This window comes from Actinia tenebrosa, unplaced genomic scaffold (genome assembly GCF_029948245.1).
Source record: "Actinia tenebrosa isolate PJP-AT-01 unplaced genomic scaffold, QUT_ActTen_1.0 PGA_scaffold2__45_contigs__length_23673736, whole genome shotgun sequence".
Classification (NCBI taxonomy): Eukaryota; Metazoa; Cnidaria; class Anthozoa; order Actiniaria; family Actiniidae; genus Actinia; species Actinia tenebrosa.
The window spans coordinates 1,760,001-1,783,251 of record NW_028292579.1 but is presented as its reverse complement, the minus strand read 5'-3'; the positions used below and the strand labels follow the sequence as shown (position 1 = coordinate 1,783,251).

General features: G+C 39.7%; 1 protein-coding gene across 2 annotated transcripts in view; it reads right to left on the bottom strand.

Moving 5' to 3' along the window:
* Positions 1-944: 944 nt before the first annotated feature.
* The window catches only part of LOC116297355 (DNA repair-scaffolding protein), a 28,317-nt gene continuing 6,010 nt past the window's right edge, over positions 945-23,251 (bottom strand). Inside the window, exons 7-25 of one of the 2 annotated variants that reach the window (XM_089034655.1) lie at positions 22,180-22,221; positions 21,001-21,203; positions 19,010-19,107; positions 17,231-17,438; positions 16,484-16,596; positions 15,983-16,047; positions 15,313-15,557; positions 11,217-11,288; positions 10,870-10,950; positions 10,075-10,155; positions 9,710-9,806; positions 8,884-8,992; positions 8,186-8,542; positions 7,812-7,894; positions 6,732-6,849; positions 5,215-5,302; positions 4,899-5,013; positions 3,738-3,794; positions 945-1,835 (exon numbers count right to left, since the gene is read on the bottom strand). In XM_089034655.1, the coding sequence (XP_088890781.1) occupies positions 1,725-1,835; positions 3,738-3,794; positions 4,899-5,013; positions 5,215-5,302; positions 6,732-6,849; positions 7,812-7,894; positions 8,186-8,542; positions 8,884-8,992; positions 9,710-9,806; positions 10,075-10,155; positions 10,870-10,950; positions 11,217-11,288; positions 15,313-15,557; positions 15,983-16,047; positions 16,484-16,596; positions 17,231-17,438; positions 19,010-19,107; positions 21,001-21,203; positions 22,180-22,221 (2,343 nt within the window). In that variant the 3' untranslated portion in view covers positions 945-1,724. The remainder of the gene's footprint in view (positions 1,836-3,737; positions 3,795-4,898; positions 5,014-5,214; positions 5,303-6,731; positions 6,850-7,811; positions 7,895-8,185; positions 8,543-8,883; positions 8,993-9,709; positions 9,807-10,074; positions 10,156-10,869; positions 10,951-11,216; positions 11,289-15,312; positions 15,558-15,982; positions 16,048-16,483; positions 16,597-17,230; positions 17,439-19,009; positions 19,108-21,000; positions 21,204-22,179; positions 22,222-23,251) is intronic. The other variant, XM_089034656.1, reaches the window with a different exon arrangement.

Genomic DNA, 23,251 nt, shown 5'->3' with positions numbered 1-23,251 from the left:
AAATTGAAGAAGTAAATTACGTTTTTCTAAGAGAAAAAAATCTATTTATCTCTGAATTTTTAAAACATTTTACTGGCTTAGACGTCACTCACAGAGATAATTTATTCATCTCGCATGAACTTTGTACCGACTTTGTCAGCTTGACGTCATAAGTGCCAAAAGGTGTATTTTCTTTCTCAAGATAGTTTAAAAATGGCACAGAAAATTATAATTTAGTTTCCTAAAACTAGTTGCCCATAAATTGGACAAGCAAATTACGTTTTTCTAAGAGAAAAAATCTATTTATCTCCGAACTTTTGAAACATTTTGCTGGCTTCAACGTCACTCACAGAGATAATTTATTCATTTTACATGAACTTTGTATCGACTTCGTCAGCTTGAGGTCAAAAGTCCCAAAAGGTGTGTTTTCTTTCTCAAGTTAGTTCGAAAATGGCTCAGAAATTTAGAATTTAGCTTCCTAAAACTAGTTGCCTATAAATTGGACAAGTAAATCACGTTTTTCAAAGAGAAAAAAATCTATTTATCTGGAAGAGAGCTTTTGAAACATTTTACTGGCTTCAACGTCACTCACAGAGATAATTTATTCATCGCGAATGAGTTTTGAACGAACTTCGTGAGCTTGAAGTCAAAAGTACCAAAACGTGTGTTATCTTTCCCATGGTAGTTCAAAAACGGAGAGTTTTAGCGTTTTTTAAGCTAAGAACATGCAAAAAGCCATCGTTACCTCACTCCCCCCCTTCTCGTTACGGGCCTGGAAATGATAAATCTTGAAAAAACACGAACAAAGTGCCATTTGTACTGCGAGATTTTACAGAACTAGAATAGCTAAATTGTTCACACTACGTAAATAATATCAAGATAATGATTTTAATTTTAAATTATAATGACTATATATATATATATTACATATATAATTACATATATAATTATTTACCGCTGTACATAATATGAATAAACTTGAGCCCGTCAGAAACCGCGCGCGCTGTGCTGTTGTGCCTTAGCTTACAGTGGATGATTGCTTGAAAAAATTGAAACAAATATCAATAGATATTTATAGATATTTATAGATTTACGCACAGCGCGCGCGGTATCTGACGGGCTCAAGTTTATTCATATTATGTACAGCGGTAAAAAATATATAATAAGATGGCGGAGCGACAAGACAATTTCGTAAACAATGAAAGATAAGTGGCCCCCCTCTGCCCCCTGTGCGTTACTTCTAAAATAACTGTTATTAATCTCGCGTTCTGATTGGTTGGGAGCGCGTGCTTTATGAGAGCACACAGCACACGCGCGCACTTTCAGTTGCGTTATTCCTATCTAAAAAACGGTTTTTGCAATTTGTATTTTATAGAAGAAATGAAAAACTTACTTGTTGTGCTGTGTGCAGTTATAAAGCACTTGGAGATTGCCAGAACACTCGAGAAGTGTCGAGAATACGCGTCGTGCTTCTCCTAACACGTTTCTCGTGTTCTGCCAACCCCGCGTGCTTTACTGCACACAGTACACGCGCGCATTTTCTATTTCTTCAGTAATAGAATGGATTTTTTTGGTAAAAAATTTCCAAGTTCAGCACTGATCAAATATCGATCAAACAATCTCTGCTTAACTTTACACTAAGGATTTTATTTTTTGCTATAACAGAGATACAAGATCGTAATAAATTAAATTCTAACGGCGTATTTTTAAGTATTTTGATTACCTTTCGAACCAGTTATGATAGATTATAAAGACACAGTAATTTCGTCCAACTTAGCAAGTGATCCACTGTGTTCGTTAACGTAACAGTACAAGGGACCAAGACGTTTGCCAAGCACACAATCAATGACGTAGCCCTATAGGAAATATTAGAAACCTTTATCAAAAGATAGTAATATAATGATAATAACTTTATTATTTATAAAGCGCCTTTCCTTCCGGGGGGGGGGGGGGGTACTCCCATATATGAACTATACGGGGATGATCCGCTGAACAGGGTATGGTTTTTCGAGCTTCTTGTCATAAACAGGGTATGCAATTTCACTCAAGGTCCAAGTTCTTCCTGAGTTTCCTGTCATATTCAGGGTTTCTACTTTCGTATTGACTGAAACTGGTTACCATGGTCGTAAAAAAACGATACGTGAGATGACATGATAATTGAAACAGGAACTCAGTGCAATTAATTATATCTTTTGTCATAAACAGGGTCTACAAATACGATTTTTTTTTGGTCATAAACAGGGTACCCCTTTCAGAATCCCAGCGGAACACCCCTACCCAAATTCTGGCGGAGTACCCCCCCCCCCCCCCCCCCCCCCCGGGCTTTCCTTGTGCTCAAAGCGCTGTTTACAAGTACGATCAAAAAACTAATAGACAACTATTTAATCAAAAAACTAAATTCTAAAAAGATCTATACTTAAAATAAGCTAACCTAAAAAGATATGTCTTGAGTTGCTTTTTAAAATCATTAATAGATTGACTGTTTCTAACATTAATGGGAAGTGAATTTAATAATACAAGGAATTGAAATATGGCGACCAATTTTAATAGACCGTTTTCTCAAGGTTTCGTGCGCATCCAACTTGACGGTCGACAAAATTTGAAAAACGCAAATTCCGTAAAATTGAAAAGCCAGTTTTACATTCAAAGAGGAGAAAAATCGATTTTATGAATTCTTATCGAAAAATCACATAGAAATATTTATGATAATTCTCATTATAAAGCTCCTGTTCTGGTATCGTGGCCCGTCAAGTAACTTAAATTTTTCATAGTGGGATCATGGAGTTGTTTCCGTGCTTGCAGCGTCGCTAGTAGAACCAGAGTTAAGGGTTGAGTCGCGGGTTTGATTTCGATGGACGCCACACGTGAGTAGAGTTTGTTTGATGCGTTGTTCTCTTCCTTGCCACGAGGCCGTTTTTCTCCAGTTTTTTACCTCCGCAAGACCAACATGTCAGTTGAGATTTGGTTTACAAGAGCAACGCAAACGTAGATGTAAATGCAAGCACAATAGTACAAGAAAATGAAAAAGTTTTCGTGTACTGTTGAAGAAATAGAAAACGCGCGCGCGTGCTGTGTGCAGTTATAACTGAAGCACGCGGGGGTTGGCAGAACACGAAAGAAGTGTTAGGAGAAGCACGACTCGTAGCGGAGTACTTCTCGACACTTCTCGAGTGTTCTGCCAATCCCCAAGTGCTTTATAATTCCACACAGCACAGCAAGCAAGCTTTTTATTTCTTTTATGCAAAGTGCGCATGCGTGCTGTATGCTCTCATAAAGCACGCGCTCACAACCAATCAGAATGCGAGATTTATAAACAGTCATTTTATAATTCCATTTTTTGCATTTGTGTTTGCGTTCTAAACTGCTTTTGATGCAAACAATCACTATTATGCTTGTGTATCTTAATTTGTCCGCATTTGCGTTGCTCCTGTAAACCAGGCCTAAATGTAGTGGTAGTGAGTGTGTAGTGTAGAGTGTCCAAAAATAGTTGAATACAGCTATTTGTTGGTAAAGGTTTTGTTGCATGTTGCATGTTGCATGTTGCATGTTGCACGTTGCATGTTGCATACCAAGCCCAAACAGCATGTGAATATAATCAGCGAAAGGTCATTTATTCTGCACGTGTTTTCGGCATATTTTCTTCTGTGCTGAGATTATTCACGGATAAATGTATTGCATTTCAAGCTTAGTAAGCGACATGCAACAAGACCTTCACCAACGTTTTCGAAATAGCTGTATTTGAAGTACAAACGGATTACCTGGTCGCTGTTCTGGTAAGATACTGGTAGTAGCTGTTCGATAGTACCTTGAAGAAGCTGATACAAAAATACAAGTATATTAAGCTTTTTAAAAATCAATCTTGAATAGACCTCTTCGGCTAGGGCGTAATGTTTTCCCAGTTCAGACCACATGTCATTCTCTTGAGAATAAGATTCCTCTTTCAATATGCCTGAGCCGAGGGGTTTTATTCGTGAAGGGCGTATTCCATGCATACCGCTGTTTTTGAATACCACAGACTCATTTGCACAGGCTTAAGGTGCGATAAGTCGAGCAATTTTCTCTGCAACTTGTCTCGCAACGGCGTTGCGACACAAGTTGCATGGGGATTTGCAGCGTGTAAACTACAGCACAATCAGAAAAATGTTGCGAGACAAGTTGCAGCAATCGTTGCAGAAAGTAGAATTCGTTTCTACTTTTGGCAACGATTGCGTCTCCGTTTCACCGTGTAAACACTCGGGCAACTTGTGTCGCAACGCTCTTGCGAGACAAGTTGCAGAGAAAATTGCTCCGTGTCATCGCGCCTTTAACCTCGTTTATAAGTCATTATAGAACATTGGTATTGTTCAAGCTGCTTTTCTTTACATTACAGTTGATTTGCTCTTAAGCGAGGCTAAGCCTGTGCAGATGAGTCTTCAGTCAAAAAAAACACAGCGGTATTAACGGAATGACAAAAGGGACTATAGAGGCTTTGCACCATCACGTGACGGCAGCCATGTTAGATGGCAGAAACAATACAGTCGTTTTATATGAGAAAGAATTCTATTCCCAAGAGCAAAGGGATTTCATTGTTCTGCTATTCTAACCACAGGCAGCCCAAGCTGTATTATGGGCGCCGTCACGTGATGGTGCAAATCCTCTATAGACCTTTTTCTCAAGGCTGCGTGCGCATCCAACTTGACGGGCCACAAAACTGAAAAAACGCAAATTCAGCAAAATTGAGAAGACAGCTTATAAATTTATATTTTAAGACGAAAATAATTGATTTTATGAATTCTTATTGAAAAAAATCATAGCAATGCATGATAATACTCGTGTTCTGGTATCGTGACCCGTCAAGTTCCTTAAATTTGGATGCGCACGCAACCTTGAGAAAACGGTTGAAAGATTTCTCATAAACGAAACTCAAGGGCTTGAATTACCTTAATGACGACCTGGCCCTCTTTCCACGAGTCACATTTTATCGAGACGTCAAGATTAGTCTTGGTTTGAGGTTCAAGTACGTCAGCCTTGCAGAACGGGCAATAGTACGGTAAACTGAGTAAAATAGCGAAAACAAACAAACCTTCAAGTTTTATCGATAACCTAAAACAACCTCTGGGCTGATCTACGTCAAGGCATGGCTAACTCACAGATAGAACTCTAAAACAACCTCTGGGCTGATCTAAGTCAGGGCATGGCTAACTCACAGATTGAACCCTGAAACAACCTCTGATCATGTAAAGATAAGATATTTACCCGTTTCTTTCCACGAGATCCTGAGAGCCGCATGTCGCGCACTCGAGCCAAAAGCAAGCTGACTCTTCATCAACACCACATACAGCACCTGAAAAAAATAAACATTTAGTGCGAGCCCTGTAAACCTTACTACAGTAGAACCTGTATTAAGCGACCAACCTCTATTTACCGACCAGCCTCTGTTCAGCGAGCTAGCTCTTCTTAAGCGACCAACCTCTATTTAGTGGCTTCTTGACAAATTCCCCACGGGCGGTCGCTCAATAGAGATGCCACTGGGTAAAACATTCAACTTGAGAAATACAGTCAATTCAAAAAATGTTGTCGTCGACCAACTCAAGCCTACGTGACTGGACCGAAAGGAACTCTGAGTGGCAATCATTGAAGCCGATTTGGTAGGCGAGCAGGAAGTGTTGAAGGAGACGTTTTTTTAATGCCTTCATATTTTCGGAATCGTGAACTGAATCATAACTACTTTGTTTTTCTTTCCCTAAACCCGAAGACATGAGTTTGATGGATTGTTTCTCGCCATTATTATATTTACTACTAGCGGAAACAATTAATTCAGAACGAATATTTAACCGCTTCAGTGATTTTTACCCATATTCCTTTCGGTCCAGTCGCGTAGGCTTGAGCCGGTCGACGACAACGTTTTTTGAATTGACTGTATATACCATAATAAGAGACCATGAATGGTGTCTCATGATACCTCTGACTTCGTCTACACTTAGCGTCCATAAAACCCTCCGTTTTTATTTCACCGAAAACGCATCGAAAGCTTCGCGCCCCCACTAGCGTTTTCATAGCGTTTTCGCCCGTGCACACTCAAACGATCAAAAACGCAGATACGATTGGAAATGAGGCAATATCATCATCTGCGCATGTGAAAAACAGACGTGCCAGTGTAAATGACGTCAGTGTTTACTAAAGCCTCCTTTTTTGCTGTCCATACTAATACGATAGACCTTCATTTTGAAATGTCTCCACTCTGGAGAGCGTTTTCAAATGTATGCCTTTACGATAGTTTAATAGTTGACGCAAAGCCAAAACGCATCAGTCGATCTGAAATAGTGACGTTGAAATGATGTAGAAATGACGTCACTGCAAAACTGGTGTGTCGTGAAGCCTTGAAAAAATTACCAGCCATTGCAATCAAAATATAAAACTCCTTAATAAGCCTGAAGCGAGATGACGTTTTACCCCCGTCTCTAGACCATAATCCTTTTCACATTGCTTTTGTTCTTTAATTATGACTATTGTTCCTGTATTCTCTAAGGAATCAAAAATTTTAATATGAAAGAATGTTAAAAACTATTATGGTATAGAGTCGGGGGTAAAACGTCATCTCGCTTCAGGCTTATTATTATTGCATTAGTGTTATCAAGCGCTTATTAGCAATGTTATTTTTTCTTTATTAGCTTGCAAATCTATAATTTCGAGAGGAAAAATAACACGCAGTTTTGACAATTTCTCGATTCGAATTGAATAAGAGCAAGTAAAAAAAATTACAATGATCTTACCTTGAACTTTACATAGAGACCCCGGTGTCGTAGTCGATGAGAGAGGAGTTATAAACTCTCTTGTCCTGAGAGCGATTAACTCTGTGTAGATGTTTAATGGCATGACTTGTACGTCACCCTATGATGTAAAATAACACGTAAGAGTCGTCATGGAAATTGGGAAGACTATATAGATTCACTGAGTAACTTGTGTGGCAACGAAATCAGGAGATCTGAGATTTCTATCAATTGGATTTATAAACCTTGGTTTATGAAATTCTAATTGGAATTTCAGTGAATGTAGAGCCACTGTCTGTGGAAAGCCACTAAAATCCCATTTGTATTTTTCCATTTCAGACCACGTGTCATTCCCTAGAGCATCATTTCTTTGTTTAACGGTTGCGCATGAGAAGACACATGAATATGGGTACGACTCAAGCCAAGAATCTTATTCTCAAAAGAATGACACTTGGTCTGAAATGGGAAAATATTACGCCCAAGGAAAAGACATCTATTCAAAAAAATGTAAAGCTAAATTTTTACTGCGATAACGCGGGGAGTGGTTGCTCAATTCTCCCTAGCCAGGGGTTCATGTATAAAGCGCTTGGAGGTGCGCCCTTTACCTCATCAGACTATCAGTGCGCATGCTCCTTATTACGGGAATTCAAAGCTAATGCTACACAGAACAGAGAGAAGTCGAAACAGACGTGGAGATCTTGAGAATTGACACGCGAATTAAACCTCTGAAGGTCGCGCACTAACAAACTGAGCTACGCCTGCCGTTGTCCCCGCTACTTGGTGTGCTTACCATTTAAACCAATCCATCCGGTTGGAAATTCATTCGCTAATGAAAGAAAAGAGCGGGAAACTTTGACATTTCGAAAAATGGAACACGCGTCTACCGGAAGTACCGAAAAGAGCGGGAAAAGAGAATTACCTCAATCGGAAGACCGAGTTTTCCGGAACTTTCCGATCGGAATTATGCATACCACTTATTTTCCAACCGGAATTTCCGGGTTTTTTTTCCAGTTTTCTCCCCGCGACTTCCCCTCCCTCTATAGTGTCTTTGCCTAAAGGCACATTATTCTAAAGATAACTCACCTCGTCAGTCTCAGCCTGACTGGGATCAGTCATGCCTCTTTTGATCGTTGTATAAGAATCTGCGTGAATAACTTGCGCATCTGCTTTATTATTTAAAAAAAGGACGCAATTACTCTTTATAAACTTAAATTATCTTGCGCAACTAATTTTTACAGAACACGAAACTCAAGAGACTCAGCAAAAACAAGAGAGAATAAATAAGAGAGGGAAACTCCTTAATAACGCGCGCGCCATGTAAATTCCCGGTTGGGCTATTTTTAGTAACCGGATGCTGTTTAAAGTTTGTCTTACCCTACTCCCGTGCGTCTTCAACCTGCGCACGTGCGCTCTTTCCGTTTATTGTTTTGATCACTCAGTAAAAACGAAACCAATACCTTTTCCAGTGTACGCCACGTCTTCTATATACAATACACTCCCAGCTTCACTCACAGCCTTCAGTACAGATTCCGACAGCACATTCGATGGACGCACTTCCAAATTCACATACCGCGGTAAAGATTCATCAGAATCTCTATCTTGGGATTCCTGTGGTTGGCGATGCAGCGATACGTCAGTCACTAAAACCTTCCCAGTCCAGCTCGGATAATTTGTGTTGGGTCTTGTGGAAGTGAGGTTGGGCCGAGAACAGATTATTCGGCACCAGACGGCGCATCTCTTGGAGGTTTCTTCATTGTGGATAAACATTGCTCTTATATTCGATAACATTGGTGGGGCGTAGAGAGAGGATAGATCTAGAGAAAATACAACATCAAAGACATTAGAGACCTTTAGTACGACCTACGCGGTGGAAATCTGGGGGGGGGGGGGGGGCATGTAAAAAAATTCAGCTTATAGAGGGGGGCCAAATGTAGAAGAATCAATATCGAAAGGGGAGCCATTTAGGTATAGACCATGAGGGGGGCAGCAGATGTCAACAGCAATATAGAGGGGGGGCTAGTTTTTCTTGTATGGGCTCTTGCTGAAATTCCACCGCCCCCCCCCCCCCCCCTTCCTGATAAAAAATGAACGGTCCCTAATGGCTTATCGTTCACGACTTTCATCGTTCGAAATGACATAGCTCAACGCCACTTACCTTGACGTCCATCGTCAGGTAGTGACGTAACTTGACTAGAATCTTGCACAGTCAGCACATAGCAGTAGTTTGGTGGACTTGTTAACGTAGATGACTCACTGATACTCTCCTAAAAGAAGATTTAATATTCATTTATCATAAAATATAGAGCTTAGGAGTAATGGACGCTAAGTCTGCTAAGCAAGAGGTCCATAGTTTGATCCTCAGTGACCTCACACACTTGTTTTAAGGAGCAAGTGTGGCTTGGTTGGTTAGTGTGCTGCCTTCTAAGCAAGAGGTCCATAGATTGATCCTCAATGACCTCACACACTTGTTTTAAGGAGCAAGTGTGGCTTGGTTGGTTAGTGTGCTGCCTGCTAAGCAAGAGGTCCATAGTTTGATCCTCAGTGACCTCACACACTTGTTTTAAGAAGCAAGAGTAGCTTGGTTGGTTAGTGTGCTGCCTGCTAAGCAAGAGGTCCATAGTTTGATCCTCAGTGACCTCACACGCTTGTTTTAAGGAGCAAGAGTGGCTTGGTTGGTTAGTGTGCTGCCTGCTAAGCAAGAGGTCCATAGTTTGATTCTCAGTGACCTCACACACTTGTTTTAAGAAGCAAGTGTGGCTTGGTTGGTTAGTGTGCTGCCTGCTAAGCAAGAGGTCCATAGTTTGATCCTCAGTGACCTCACACGCTTGTTTTAAGGAAGCAAGAGTGGCTTGGTTGGTTAGTGTGCTGCCTGCTAAGCAAGAGGTCCATAGTTTGATCCTCAGTGACCTCACACGCTTGTTTTAAGGAGCAAATGTGGCTTGGTTGTTTAGTGTGCTGCCTATTATATCTGTAACACGTACATCAGGGCTCAGAATCTGACTACTCTTAACTTCCTGCGATGGCTTACGATCCTCAGATGTCCAGAGGGAATCTACGACATTAAACAGCCCTGGTGATCTAAAAAGAGAATTTGAAAAAAAATACTCATGAAATTAGGAGGTCAGAGAGTAACGCAGCTAAGTTTTCTTTCCAACCCCCCCCCCCCCCCCCCCTCCCCCTTTTGCTCTGGCCTTCGTCTCTCTGGATCTATATCCATCGTTCCGCCACTGGAACAATAGATCTGAATCATTCCCAATTCTAATTCATCGATCCGTGGGACAATGGCCAGTATGGATATACTACTATAATATACCAGGAAAAACATACCGTACATTATTTCGGTTACCTTGTTCTGTTGGTGCGCTGCGTGATTCTCAAGTCTTCAAAAACGTAAACTTTGCCAATGCCTTTCCTGATGCAGGAAATCCTAAAAACAAGAAATGGACACTGAAATGGCTTCCCATATGGATGGTTATCGTATGAGTGGAAAACATACGGTACTGACTTACAGCACGTACACGGCACGACATGCTGTAACATTGAAATGGCTTCACATAAGAATGGTAATCGTATGAGTAAGAAACATACGGTACTGACTTACAGTACGTACACGGTACATGCCATAACATTGAAATGGATTCCCGTAAGAATGGTTATCGTATGTGTGGGAAACATACGGTACTGACTTACAGCACGTTCACGGTACGGCATGCCGTAACAATGGAATGACTTCCTATAAGAATGGTTATCGTATGAGTGAGAAACATACGATACTGACTTACAGCGCGTACACGGCACGACATGCCGTAACATTGAAATGGCTTCCCATAAGAATGGGTATCGTATGAGTGGGAAACATACGGTACTGACTTACATCGCGTACACGGTCCGACATGCCGTAACATTAAAATGGCTTCCCATAAGAATGGTTATCGTATGAGTAGGAAACATACGGTACTGACTTACAGCGCGTACACGGTACGACATGCCGTAAGATTGAAATGGCTTCCCATTGTCTTCCAGTATATTTCACACGGCTACGCAAGGCTACGACTTTGCCGTATCGTTTCCCACTTACATGAAAACCGATCTGTATGAAGATACGATTTGAAATCAAGTTATAAGAAAGAGGAATGCCTACCAATATTGACGGACTGCGTATTCCTCTGGGATTTGTATTTCACATATGTTTTTACTCGAGTCCTGGACTAACATCACCCACCTGTAACATGAGGTAGAACTTATGGATCTTTTAATAATAATCTAATAATGATAATAACAAGAAGAAGAAGAAGAAGAAGAAGAAGAAGAAGAAGAAGAAGAAGAAGAAGAAGAAGAAGAAGAAGAAGAAGAAGAAGAAGAAGAAGAAGAAGAAGAAGAAGAAGGAGAAGTATCTAGTAGAAGTATCGAACTAACAGTATCACCATTATCATCATCATCCCCATCATCGTCATCATCGACATCATCAACATTTATCTACATTATCACCTGGCTTCCTCTTTATCTTCAGCACTTCTTGCTCTTGTAACTAAAGTCTTGGACAAGAAGATATCCCCAGGACTGTAAAAGAAAGACCTAACAGTTAAACAATGCTTTCAAATTCACCGGCAAGAACTTTTTACATTGGTTTGTGCTTGAGACGCAATCATCTAAGATTGAATGTCGTCATTGCATACAAACATTGAACCTCTTTTCTTCTTTCTTTCTCTTTCTCGTTGCTGTTGTTGTTGTTGCTCTTGTCATCATCATCATCATCATCACATCATCATCACCATTATGACCAACATCATCAACATCATCATCACCATCATCATCACCACCATCATCACCATCACCATCATCACCATCACCATCAATATCATCATTACCATAATCATTATCATTATCATCATCATCATTACCATCAACATCATCATCATTACCAACATCATCACCATCACCATCATCACCATCACCATCATCATCATCACCATCATCATCAACTTCATCATCACCATCATCAACATCATCATCACCATCAACATCATCATCATCATCACCATCATCATCATTATTACCATTAACATCATCATCACCATCAATGTCATCATCATCATTACCATCATCATCACCATCATCATCATTATTACCATCAACATCATCATCACGATCAATATCATCATCATCATCATCATAATCATCATCAACATCATCACAATCATCATTACCATCATCATCATCACCACCATCATTACCATCATCATCATCACCACCATCATTAGCATCATCATCATCATCATCATCATCATTACCATCATCATCATTATTACCATCATCATCATCATTACCATCAACATCATCATCACCATCAACATCATCATCACCATCATCATCATCATCATCATCATCATCATCACCATCATCATCATTATCATCATCATCATCACCATCATCATCATCATCATCATTATTACCATCATTATCATTATTATCATCATCATCATCATCATCATCATCATCATCACCATCAACATCATCATCATCATTATTACCATCATTATCATTATTACCATCATCATCATCATCACCATCATCATCATTACCATCATCATCACCATCATCATCATCATCATTACCATCATCATCAACTTCATCATCATCATCACCATCATCACCATCATCATCATCATCATCACCATCATCATCAACTTCATCATCATTACCATCATCATCACCATCACCATCATCATCATCACCATCATCATCATCATTACCATCAGCATCATCACCATCATCACCATCATCAACATCATCACCATTATATTACTAGTCGTTGCAATATGCAAGTGGAATGCCATACAATGATATAAAGGATGTTACAAATGTTAATAAGATATACGTTACATACAACAAAATATAAAAACCGTCTAGATATAAGTAACAAGGACGAACGTAGGGCATTGTATATGAATATGCTCCTGTAGATGTTTTGAGGTATTAAGGTGTAACAGGGTCCCCTATACCCCCTCGCAAAATGCATTCACGTAAATTTATTTGGCCAATTTCGGCCTCACGTAAAATTCTGAAATCGCATCCCCATTCACGCAAAAATCGAAGTGATCACATATCACATAAAGTAGTTTCATGTTACGTTTAGCGACAATTTCAAGGTATCGCAGTCAAAAATTGCATTAGAGCAGTTTGTTTCATTAAAAATACACTATAGTAGTTTCATGTTTAATGTTGTTTTTGTTTTATCAAACATTCGACCTTGTGACTAAAGTAGACTAACGACTCTACGATGAGCCTGAATGAAATCAAATCACAGCAGAAAATTCTAATCAATAGTCGAATTTTGCATATTTTGTTAACGATTAGAAAGCGTACAACGAAAATCATTTCTTTATTCCTTCACACATTTACATCTGGTACGGTTAGGTATTTCAAGCATCGATCTCCTAACGGTTAGGTATTTCAAGCAACGATCTCCTAACCGTTAGGTATTTCACGTAACGATCTCCTAACGGTTAGGTATTTCAAGTAACGATCTCCTAATCGTTAGGTATTTCAAGTAACGATCTCCTAACGATTAGGTATTTCACGTAACAATCTCCTAACGGTTAGGTATTTCAAGTAACGATCTCCTAACGGTTAGGTATTTCAAGTAACGATCTCCTAACGGTTAGGTATTTCACGTAACGATCTCCTAATCGTTAGGTATTTCAAGTAACGATCTCCTAACGATTAGGTATTTCACGTAACAATCTCCTAACGGTTAGGTATTTCAAGTAACGATCTCCTAACGGTTAGGTATTTCAAGTAACGATCTCCTAACCGTTAGGTATTTCAAGTAACGATCTCCTAACGATTAGCTATTTCACGTAACGATCTCCTAACGGTTAGGTATTTCATGTAGCGATCTCCTAACGGTTAGGTATTTCAAGTAACGATCTCCTAACGGTTAGGTATTTCAAGTAACGATCTCCTAACCGTTAGGTATTTCAATGTAAGATCTCCTAACGGTTAGGTATTTCACGTAACGATCTCCTAACGGTTAGGTATTTCAAGTAACGATCTCCTAACGGTTAGGTATTTCACGTAACGATCTCCTAACCGTTAGGTATTTCAAGTAACGATCTCCTAACCGTTAGGTATTTCACGTAACGATCTCCTAACGGTTAGGTACTTCAAGTAACGATCTACTAACGGTTAGGTATTTCAAGCATCGATCTCCTAACGGTTAGGTATTTCACGCAACGATCTCCTAACGGTTAGGTATTTCAAGTAACGATCTCCTAACGGTTAGGTATTTCAAGGTACGATCTCCTAACCGTTAGGTATTTCAAGTATCGATCTCCTAACCGTTAGGTATTTCAAGTATCGATCTCCTAACCGTTAGGTATTTCAAGTATCGATCTCCTAACCGTTAGGTATTTCAAGTATCGATCTCCTAACCGTTAGGTATTTCAAGGTACGATCTCCTAACCGTTAGGTATTTCAAGGTACGATCTCCTAACCGTTAGGTATTTCAAGTAACGATCTCCTAACGGTTAGCTATTTCACGTAACAATCTCCTAACGGTTAGGTATTTCAAGGTACGATCTCCTAACGGTTAGGTATTTCACGTAACGATCTCCTAACGGTTAGGTATTTCAGGTATCGATCTCCTAACGGTTAGGTATTTCAAGTAACGATCTCCTAACGGTTAGGTATTTCAAGTAACGATCTCCTAACGGTTAGGTATTTCAAGTAACGATCTCCTAACGGTTAGGTATTTCATGTAGCGATCTCCTAACGGTTAGGTATTTCACGTAACGATCTCCTAACCGTTAGGTATTTCACGTAACGATCTCCTAACGATTAGGTATTTCAAGTAACGATCTCCTAACGGTTAGGTATTTCAAGTAACGATCTCCTAACGGTTAGGTATTTCACGTAACGATCTCCTAACCGTTAGGTATTTCAAGTAACGATCTCCTAACGATTAGGTATTTCAAGTAACGATCTCCTAATCGTTAGGTATTTCACGTAACGATCTCCTAACGATTAGGTATTTCAAGTAACGATCTACTAACGGTTAGGTATTTCAAGTAACGATCTCCTAACGGTTAGGTATTTCAAGTAACGATCTCCTAACGGTTAGGTATTTCAAGTAACGATCTCCTAACGATTAGCTATTTCACGTAACGATCTCCTAACGGTTAGGTATTTCATGTAGCGATCTCCTAACGGTTAGGTATTTCAAGTAACGATCTCCTAACGGTTAGGTATTTCAAGTAACGATCTCCTAACCGTTAGGTATTTCAAGGTACGATCTCCTAACGGTTAGGTATTTCAAGTAACGATCTCCTAACGGTTAGGTATTTCAAGTAACGATCTCCTAACGGTTAGGTATTTCAAGTAACGATCTCCTAACGGTTAGGTATTTTAGTCAGGTGGCTAAGTGCAAAATTTTGGTCAGACCTCCACTGAACATATATACCGCATACACAAAATCGAGCAAATCGAGATTTTTTATGGCATACAGCACACATACATCCCAACTGTAAAGATTAGTGTTGCTCGCAGCAATTATTCGTGGTAACCATAGGAACCTCTATCTTACCTGTCAAACGCCTTCTCCCTCGCAACCTTGACTCTCCTTCTATAAACCCTCTGTACCACAGCCTCAAAAGAAACACTTCCCCCACTACACCCCCCTTGGGCTTCTATTGCTCTTGCTATTGACAGTAACTTTTTGGTCTTTTTGGCTTGGCTTGCCTCGTCGGTTGCCATGGATTCTGTACTGTTTGGGGTATCGTGTTTATTTGATTGAGACTCTCCAAATAGGAGTCTTGTGGGCTGAAATGACTGTAGTGAGATGATGTAATTATTAGTTAAAAACAACTTTAAACGATAATAATCAGGGAAATAGTGGGAAGAAAAGGAAGGAAAGACGCCAAGGAAGGGAGAAAGGAAAGAAGCAAGGAAGCAAGGAAGCAAGGAAGCAAGGAAGCAAGGAAGCAAGGAAGCAAGGAAGCAAGGAAGCAAGGAAGCAAGGAAGCAAGGAAGCAAGGAAGCAAGGAAGCAAGGAAGCAAGGAAGCAAGGAAGCAAGGAAGCAAGAAGATTTACCACAGTTGTATAAAGTAACTAGATCTTTTTGGGATCTACAAGTTGCTTTTTATTCAGAGTTTGGAAAACCAGAGAATATGGATTGGGAAACCCCATAAATAACCAAGGGCAAACAACAAACAACTGTCACTTTAATTTCAAAAAAGCGTAAACATTTTTTTACCTTTTTTGGTGAAGAAACCAAGTGAGTAGCTCCTTGATCAAGTTTACTGCTGGTCCAGCTTAAAACTGAACAAAAACAGGAATATGTCAGGAACATAAAATTGCCTCTAAAGTATTTGCTGGTTTCTTCAAGTCGTAAAGGAAATTGAACCTGGTAATGATGATATTGTAGATGATATTGTGAATAAAGATTATGATGGTGGTGATGGTGATGGTGATGGTGATGATGGTGATGATGATGATGATGGTAATGATGATGGTGATGATGATGGTGATGATGGTGGTGGTGATAATGGTGGTGGTGATGTGATGTGATGAAGGTTATGATGATGGTAATAATAGTGATGATGATGATAACGATAACGATAATATTGATGATGAAAGTGGTAATGATGGTGATAATAATGATGATGATGGTGATGATGTTGATAACAATGATTGTGATGATGGTGATAATGATGTTAATGATGATAATGACAACAGTGATGATTATATATCATACCTGGAAGAGAGGCCACATCAACAGGTGGTGGTCCAGATGGTGTTGGTAGTACTTCACAGTAATAAGTACACAACAGGACAGGAAAGGGTGATGATGTAACATGGAGCTTTTGCCTGAAAAACAAGCAATAACCATCCAACATCATTTCTGTGGTTTTCAATATTTTGCACACGGCGTGACCACAGTCATCACCGAGGTCACTGCACTGTTAGACCAATCAAATTGCACAAGAAAACAACATTAAAAAAATAACTGTTCTAAATCTCGCGTTCTGATTGGTTGTGAGCGCGTGCTTTATGAGAGCACACAGTGCACAGTTATCGTAATTTGTATTTTATGAAAGAATTTAAAAACTTGCTTGCTGTACTGTGTGCAGTTATGAAGCACTTGGGGATTGCTTGCTGTACTGTGTGCAGTTATGAAGCACTTGGGGATTGGCAGAACACTCGAGAAGTGTCCAGAAGCACTCCGCTACGTGTCGTGCTACTCCTAACACTTCTCTTGTGTTCTGCCAATCCCCGCGTGCTTTATAACTGCACACAGCACGCACGCGTGTTTTCTATTTCTTCATCCAATCGAAATCCTAAAAAACCATCACAGTCACGGCAAGCAAGCATAAGATACCAAGCTTTTCACGGTAACGCGCTCTCACCACTACGCCACCCATGCTTCCCAACAAAATGAGTCTGCAATCAAGTAACACAGCGGTAATTTGGAACTCGCGAATGTCCTATTGCTTCAACTTACCATGGTGGGTGTATCCTTACAGCAGACCCCACTCTTATCATCAGCTCTTTCATAGTCGGAGTATCAAATACTATATCAAGTACATTGGGTGCTGCAGACTCTCCTTTATTCGGTAAGACACAACATCTGGTGATGTGTAGGGAGTACTGGGTCTGTAATGATAGTACCTGGACGTCAAGGGCTGAAGAAGAATCTTGCTCGGCTGCAGCTGAGAATATAACCAGTAAATAATAAAATGATAAAATAAATATCATTAATATTTTTTATTTTACGTCATGTCTCAGATCTGTGAGTTAGCCGTGCCCTGACTTAGATCAGCCCAGAGGTTGTTTCATGGTTCTATCTGTGAGTTAGCCGTGCCCTGACTTAGATCAGCTCAGAGGTTGTTTCAGGGTTCTATCTGTGAGTTAGCCATGCCCTGACTTAGATCAGCCCAGAGGTTGTTTCAGGGTTCTATCTGTGAGTTAGCCATGCCCTGACTTAGATCAGCCCAGAGGTTGTTTCAGGGTTCCATCTGTGAGTTAACAGTGCCCTGACTTAGATCAGTCCAGAGGTTGTTTCAGGGTTGGATCTGTGAGTTAGCCATGCCCTGACTTAGATCAGCTCAGAGGTTGTTTCAGGGTTCCATCTGTGAGTTAGCCATGCCCTGACTTAGATCAGCCCAGAGGTTGTTTCATGGTTCTATCTGTGAGTTAGCCATGCCCTGACTTAGATCAGCCCAGAGGTTGTTTCATGGTTCTATCTGTGAGTTAGCCATGCCCTGACTTAGATCAGCCCAGAGGTTGTTTCAGGGTTCTATCTGTGAGTTAGCCATGCCCTGACTTAGATCAGCCCAGAGGTTGTTTCATGGTTCTATCTGTGAGTTAGCCGTGCCCTGACTTAGATCAGCCCAGAGGTTGTTTCAGGGTTCTATCTGTGAGTTAGCCATGCCCTGACTTAGATCAGCCCAGAGGTTGTTTCAGGGTTCTATCTGTGAGTTAGCCATGCCCTGACTTAGATCAGCTCAGAGGTTGTTTCATGGTTCTATCTGTGAGTTAGCCATGCCCTGACTTAGATCAGCCCAGAGGTTGTTTCAGGGTTTGATCTGTGAGTTAGCCATGCCCTGACTTAGATCAGCCCAGAGGTTGTTTCATGGTTCTATCTGTGAGTTAGCCGTGCCCTGACTTAGATAAGCCCACAGAGGTTGTTTCAGGGTTCCATCTGTGAGTTAGCCACGCCCTGACTTTGATCAGCCCAGAGGTTGTTTCAGGGTTTGATCTGTGAGTTAGCCATGCCCTGACTTAGATCAGCCCAGAGGTTGTTTCATGGTTCTATCTGTGAGTTAGCCATGCCCTGACTTAGATCAGCCCAGAGGTTGTTTCATGGTTCTATCTGTGAGTTAGCCGTGCCCTGACTTAGGTAAGCCTACAGAGGTTGTTTCAGGGTTCCATCTGTGAGTTAGCCATGCCCTGACTTAGATCAGCCCAGAGGTTGTTTCAGGGTTCTATCTGTGAGTTAGCCATGCCCTGACTTAGATCAGCCCAGAGGTTGTTTCAGGGTTTTATCTGTGAGTTAACCGTGCCCTGACTTAGATCAGCCCAGAGGTTGTTTCAGGGTTTTATCTGTGAGTTAACAGTGCCCTGACTTAGATTAGCACAGAGGTTGTTTCAGGGTTTAATAAAAAAATCTTTTAAAGGTTTTTTGAAGGAATGACAGGGCTCTGTGATTAAGAGTGAGAAAGAGGAGGGTTTCAAAAACTGTTTAGGTAAGGATATAACCGATGTAAATGTAATACAGTACCATTTTGTTCATTTTTGATTGTTTCTTTATGAGCCCTGAAGGATTTTTCTGATTTTTCTCTGTTAATGAGTCTTTGTAGCTGCTCTGCGAGACCAGATCTGAAATTACAGGAATAGTGGTTTAGCATTATTACGTGATGGCAGCCATGTTAGATGGCAGGAACAGTACAATTGTTTTACATGAGAAAGAATTCAATTCCCGAGAGCAAAGGGATTTTATTGTTCTGCCATCTAACCACAGGCAGTCCAGAGTACGGCACTGGCATGTGATGGTGCAAAACCTCTATGGGTTAAAAAAATCAGTGTACAACGAAAGACAAGTAAATGAGAAATGGAAAATGAGAAACAAAAGGAGGAACAAAAAAGTAGAAAATATGAAACCAAAAGGATGAAAAGCTAAGAATAAGAATGAGAAAATGAAAAAAAAAATAAACGTAAAAAAAAATAAAATAGAATGATAAGGTAGAAAAAGGATGGTACAGCAATGCAAAAGTGGATAAATAAAAATGTTATAATGGGAAATGGAAAAATGACAAGTGGGAAAATGAAAATGAAAATGGTAATTATGGAACATTTTCAAATGACAAGTGGGAAAATAAAAAGGGAAATTAAGAAATGATGGTAATTGAACTTAGTGGAGTGCAATAGAACTCTTTGCCTTCGTTGTTTGTTGCTTGGTGTGTTGTGATAGGGTTACCATGGTTACTGCTGGCATTTGTAGCCAGGCCCCTCTCTTACTAATCCGAAATTCTGGTCTGATTGATGAGTTTAACTTTCTTTTAGTTTCCTGGTGTTACCAAAATATTCCGAATGAAGAGGCTTTGCAATTTTCTAATACAGGGTTCGTGCTGAGGTAACGCTGGCTAACTATTCAAGGAGTATACAAAGACCCAAAAATGAATTTTCAAGGAGTATGTTCAGCTAACTGTGCCAAGGTTTTACATGGTGGTTGTGCATGGTCGACTTTCAGATTTTCCAATTTTTCTGACTAGATCTATTTCAGAACCATGCAAGTAATGATCGAAGCAAAAATTCAAGGAGTTTTCAAGGAGTTTTCAAGGGTTTTGCTAAAATCGTAAAATTGAAGAGCTTTTCAAGTGCCCTTGAAAACGTGAATTAAATTCAAGGAGTTTTCAAGGAGTTTAAGGAGTAGCACGAACCCTGATAATAGTCCACTTTAAGCTTCATTGTTCGTTGTGCACATTTCAGACCATGTGATGTCACTTTTGGAAGTTGATTCTTTCATGTAAGTATTTTAACATGTTCGTCATAAAAGAACAATTCTCAAGGGAATGTAACGTGGTCTGAAATGGGTAATTTGCATACGAAGCTAAAGAGGTCTATTTGCTCTAAAATCAAACAGATAAAAATGGCAGAATTCCTGAATAAATCAAATTGCTGAGAGCCAATCAGATTGCAGAATCACCAGTGATTTCAAAATGGATATAATGAAAAATTACCTTATCGAAAGAAGAATAAATTTATCAACTTTACATAATACCCAATTTCGTTGCACAAACATTTCTGATTTTTCACTCAACTTATTTTCGCATAATAATTTTTAGTAAAAATAAACAGGTGATTATTGAAAATCTCGTGCGCTGATTGGTCAAGAAACTCACACTATCACACAATAATCACCTCGCTTTGTTGTTGTTACCGGAAAAAATGCCTTTACGTTCTTTTATTTCTTTTTTTGAAAGAATCACCTGTGTATTTATACTAAAACAATTATTTACCTCAGCCTCAGTGATTATCGGTGAATAATAAATGATAATTAATGATATTTACAAAATGAATTAGAGTACAAACACTAAAAGTGTGCAACATAAATATCACTAAATAGTGTTGTTTTATGCTAACTATATTATATTTTCTTTTGTTTTGTTTGATTAGTGCTATTTACTGCTAAATAGTGATTACAATTGCACACATTTAGTGTTTGTACTCTACTATTTTTATTCATTATTTTAAATAAATATGCAGTCAAACCTCTTAAATTTCTGTTTCTTCTTTGCAGAATCAAACTTCATATCAGGAGAATATGGAGCGTCTTGGTTTGTGCTTGACGAGTGGTGTTGTACTTGTTTCAACCATTCACTCCCAGTTTTGGGTGTTCTCTCTGGAATGGCTGAACGTGTGGGTGTAAGAGTTGGTGTTGGTGTTGGTGTTTCTATATCAAGGTCTTCAGTTTCCTTTAAAACAAGATGAAGGTGAAGCTAACTTTATATTCATCAAAGTTCCAATTATAAATGTAAATTTATGCTTCACTGTCCTAAAATTGATCATAGTAGTTTCAAAACCCTTGGCCCCTAAATCTACATCTAGACCCACTATTCCCTAGTCAGTCTGTCTGTCCCTCCATCTAACAGTCAGTCAGTCTGTCTGTCTGTCCCTCCATCTGTCAGTTAGCCAGTCTGTCTGTCTGTCACTCCATCTGTCAGTCAGCCAGTTTGTCTGTCTGTACCTCCATCTGTCAGTCAGCCAGTCTGTCTGTCTATCCCTCCATCCGTCAGTCAGTCAGTCTGTCTGTCTGTCCCTCCATCTGTCAGTCAGTCTGTCTGTCTGTCTGTCCCTCCATCTGGCAGTCAGTCTGTCTGTCTGTCTGTCCCTCCATCTGTTAGTCAGTCAGTCTGTCTGTCTGTCTGTACCTCCATCTGTCAGTCAGCCAGTCAAACGACAGATAGCTTAGTTGAATGTGTGGATTTAACAGTAAGTGAATAAATGTGTGAACTGTGGATAGAAGGGGAAGAAATATTGAATGAACAAATGAATGAATAAAGCAAGCAAGCAAAGAAGCAAGCAAGCAAGCAAGCAAGCAAGCAAGCAAGCAAGCAAGCAAGCAAGCAAGCAAGCAAGCAAGCAAGCAAGCAAGCAAGCAAAGAAGCAAGCAAGCAAGCAAGCAAGCAAGCAAGCAAGCAAGAAGCAAGCAAGCAAGCAAGCAAGCAAGCAAGCAAGCAAGCAAGCAAAGAAGCAAGCAAGCAAGCAAGCAAAGAAGCAAGCAAGCAAAGAAGCAAGCAAGCAAGCAAGCAAGCAAGCAAGCAAAGAAGCAAGCAAGCAAGGAAGCAAAGAAGCAAGCAAGCAAGCAAGGAAGCAAAGAAGCAAGCAAGCAAGCAAGCAAGAAGGATGAAAGGACAGAAAGAAGGAAAAAATGATGTTAGATCAAATTACCTTAACTTTCTCTTCTTCATCTGAAGAATTGAAATCTTTGATCTAAAAAAGTAGAAAATGGACTTAACCTGGACTTAACCTTAAATGAAACCAGTCTCCACTAATTGAGTTGTTTTAAGGGCATGAAAGATGAAAGAATTTAACCTTATCAATACAATCATGATGAATTTAACTAAATCTTTCAAAGTCTTAGCAAAGAAAATATCTCAAACAATTTCAATTTCTCACTCTCATTGTTCGTATTTTTTTAGCTTCTTCATTCCAACTTCAATAATCAAAACTTTTTTTTTGTCCTTTTTTCACGAGGGTAGCACTTAATAGCCAGTGTCTAACAAACCTGTGGCCCTCATTCCTTGATCGAATTGGAATTTAGGAATTGATTTTTGCGGAGGGAGGAAAACCGGAGAATCCGGAAAACCCTTGAAGCACAGGAAAGAACCAACAAACAACTCTACTCATATACAACACCGAACCCGGCGAGACTCGAACTCGGGTTGCATCGATGAGAGGCGAGAGCTCACACCGCTACGCCACCTGTGCTTCCCAATAATAACCCTTTAATAACCGTTTATTTAACAGTTAGGCCCACAGCCCAAAGGATTAAGATTCCTCATTAGACAAAGCTTAGTAGACTATTTACAGTCAAACTAAGAAAAATTTGAACACCTAAAATATGCTTGGAATGTTAAAAATCATATTCTGACCAATCCCATGTGACAGTCAATTAGAAATTAATTCATTCTTGCATTCTCTGCACACCTTTAAAATGTTAAATTACACATCAGCTACTCTTTTTGTAAGTTTAAATTTTATAAAATGTGAAAAATTAAAATCCTTGAAAGCTTGTAATATACTCTAAATTAAGAGTAACTTCGAAGCTGAAGTCAACAATTACCAGCACCTTACAATAGACTCATTCACAACTTCAAACAAAAGACTGTAACTTGTGATAACACCCACACATCTTTACATGACGATAACGACTAATTACCATTTACATTACGACCGAACCAGAGATATAAATACCATCAACTGTCTCTCGTTTTCTCACTGGACTCTGAAGATGGCTTCC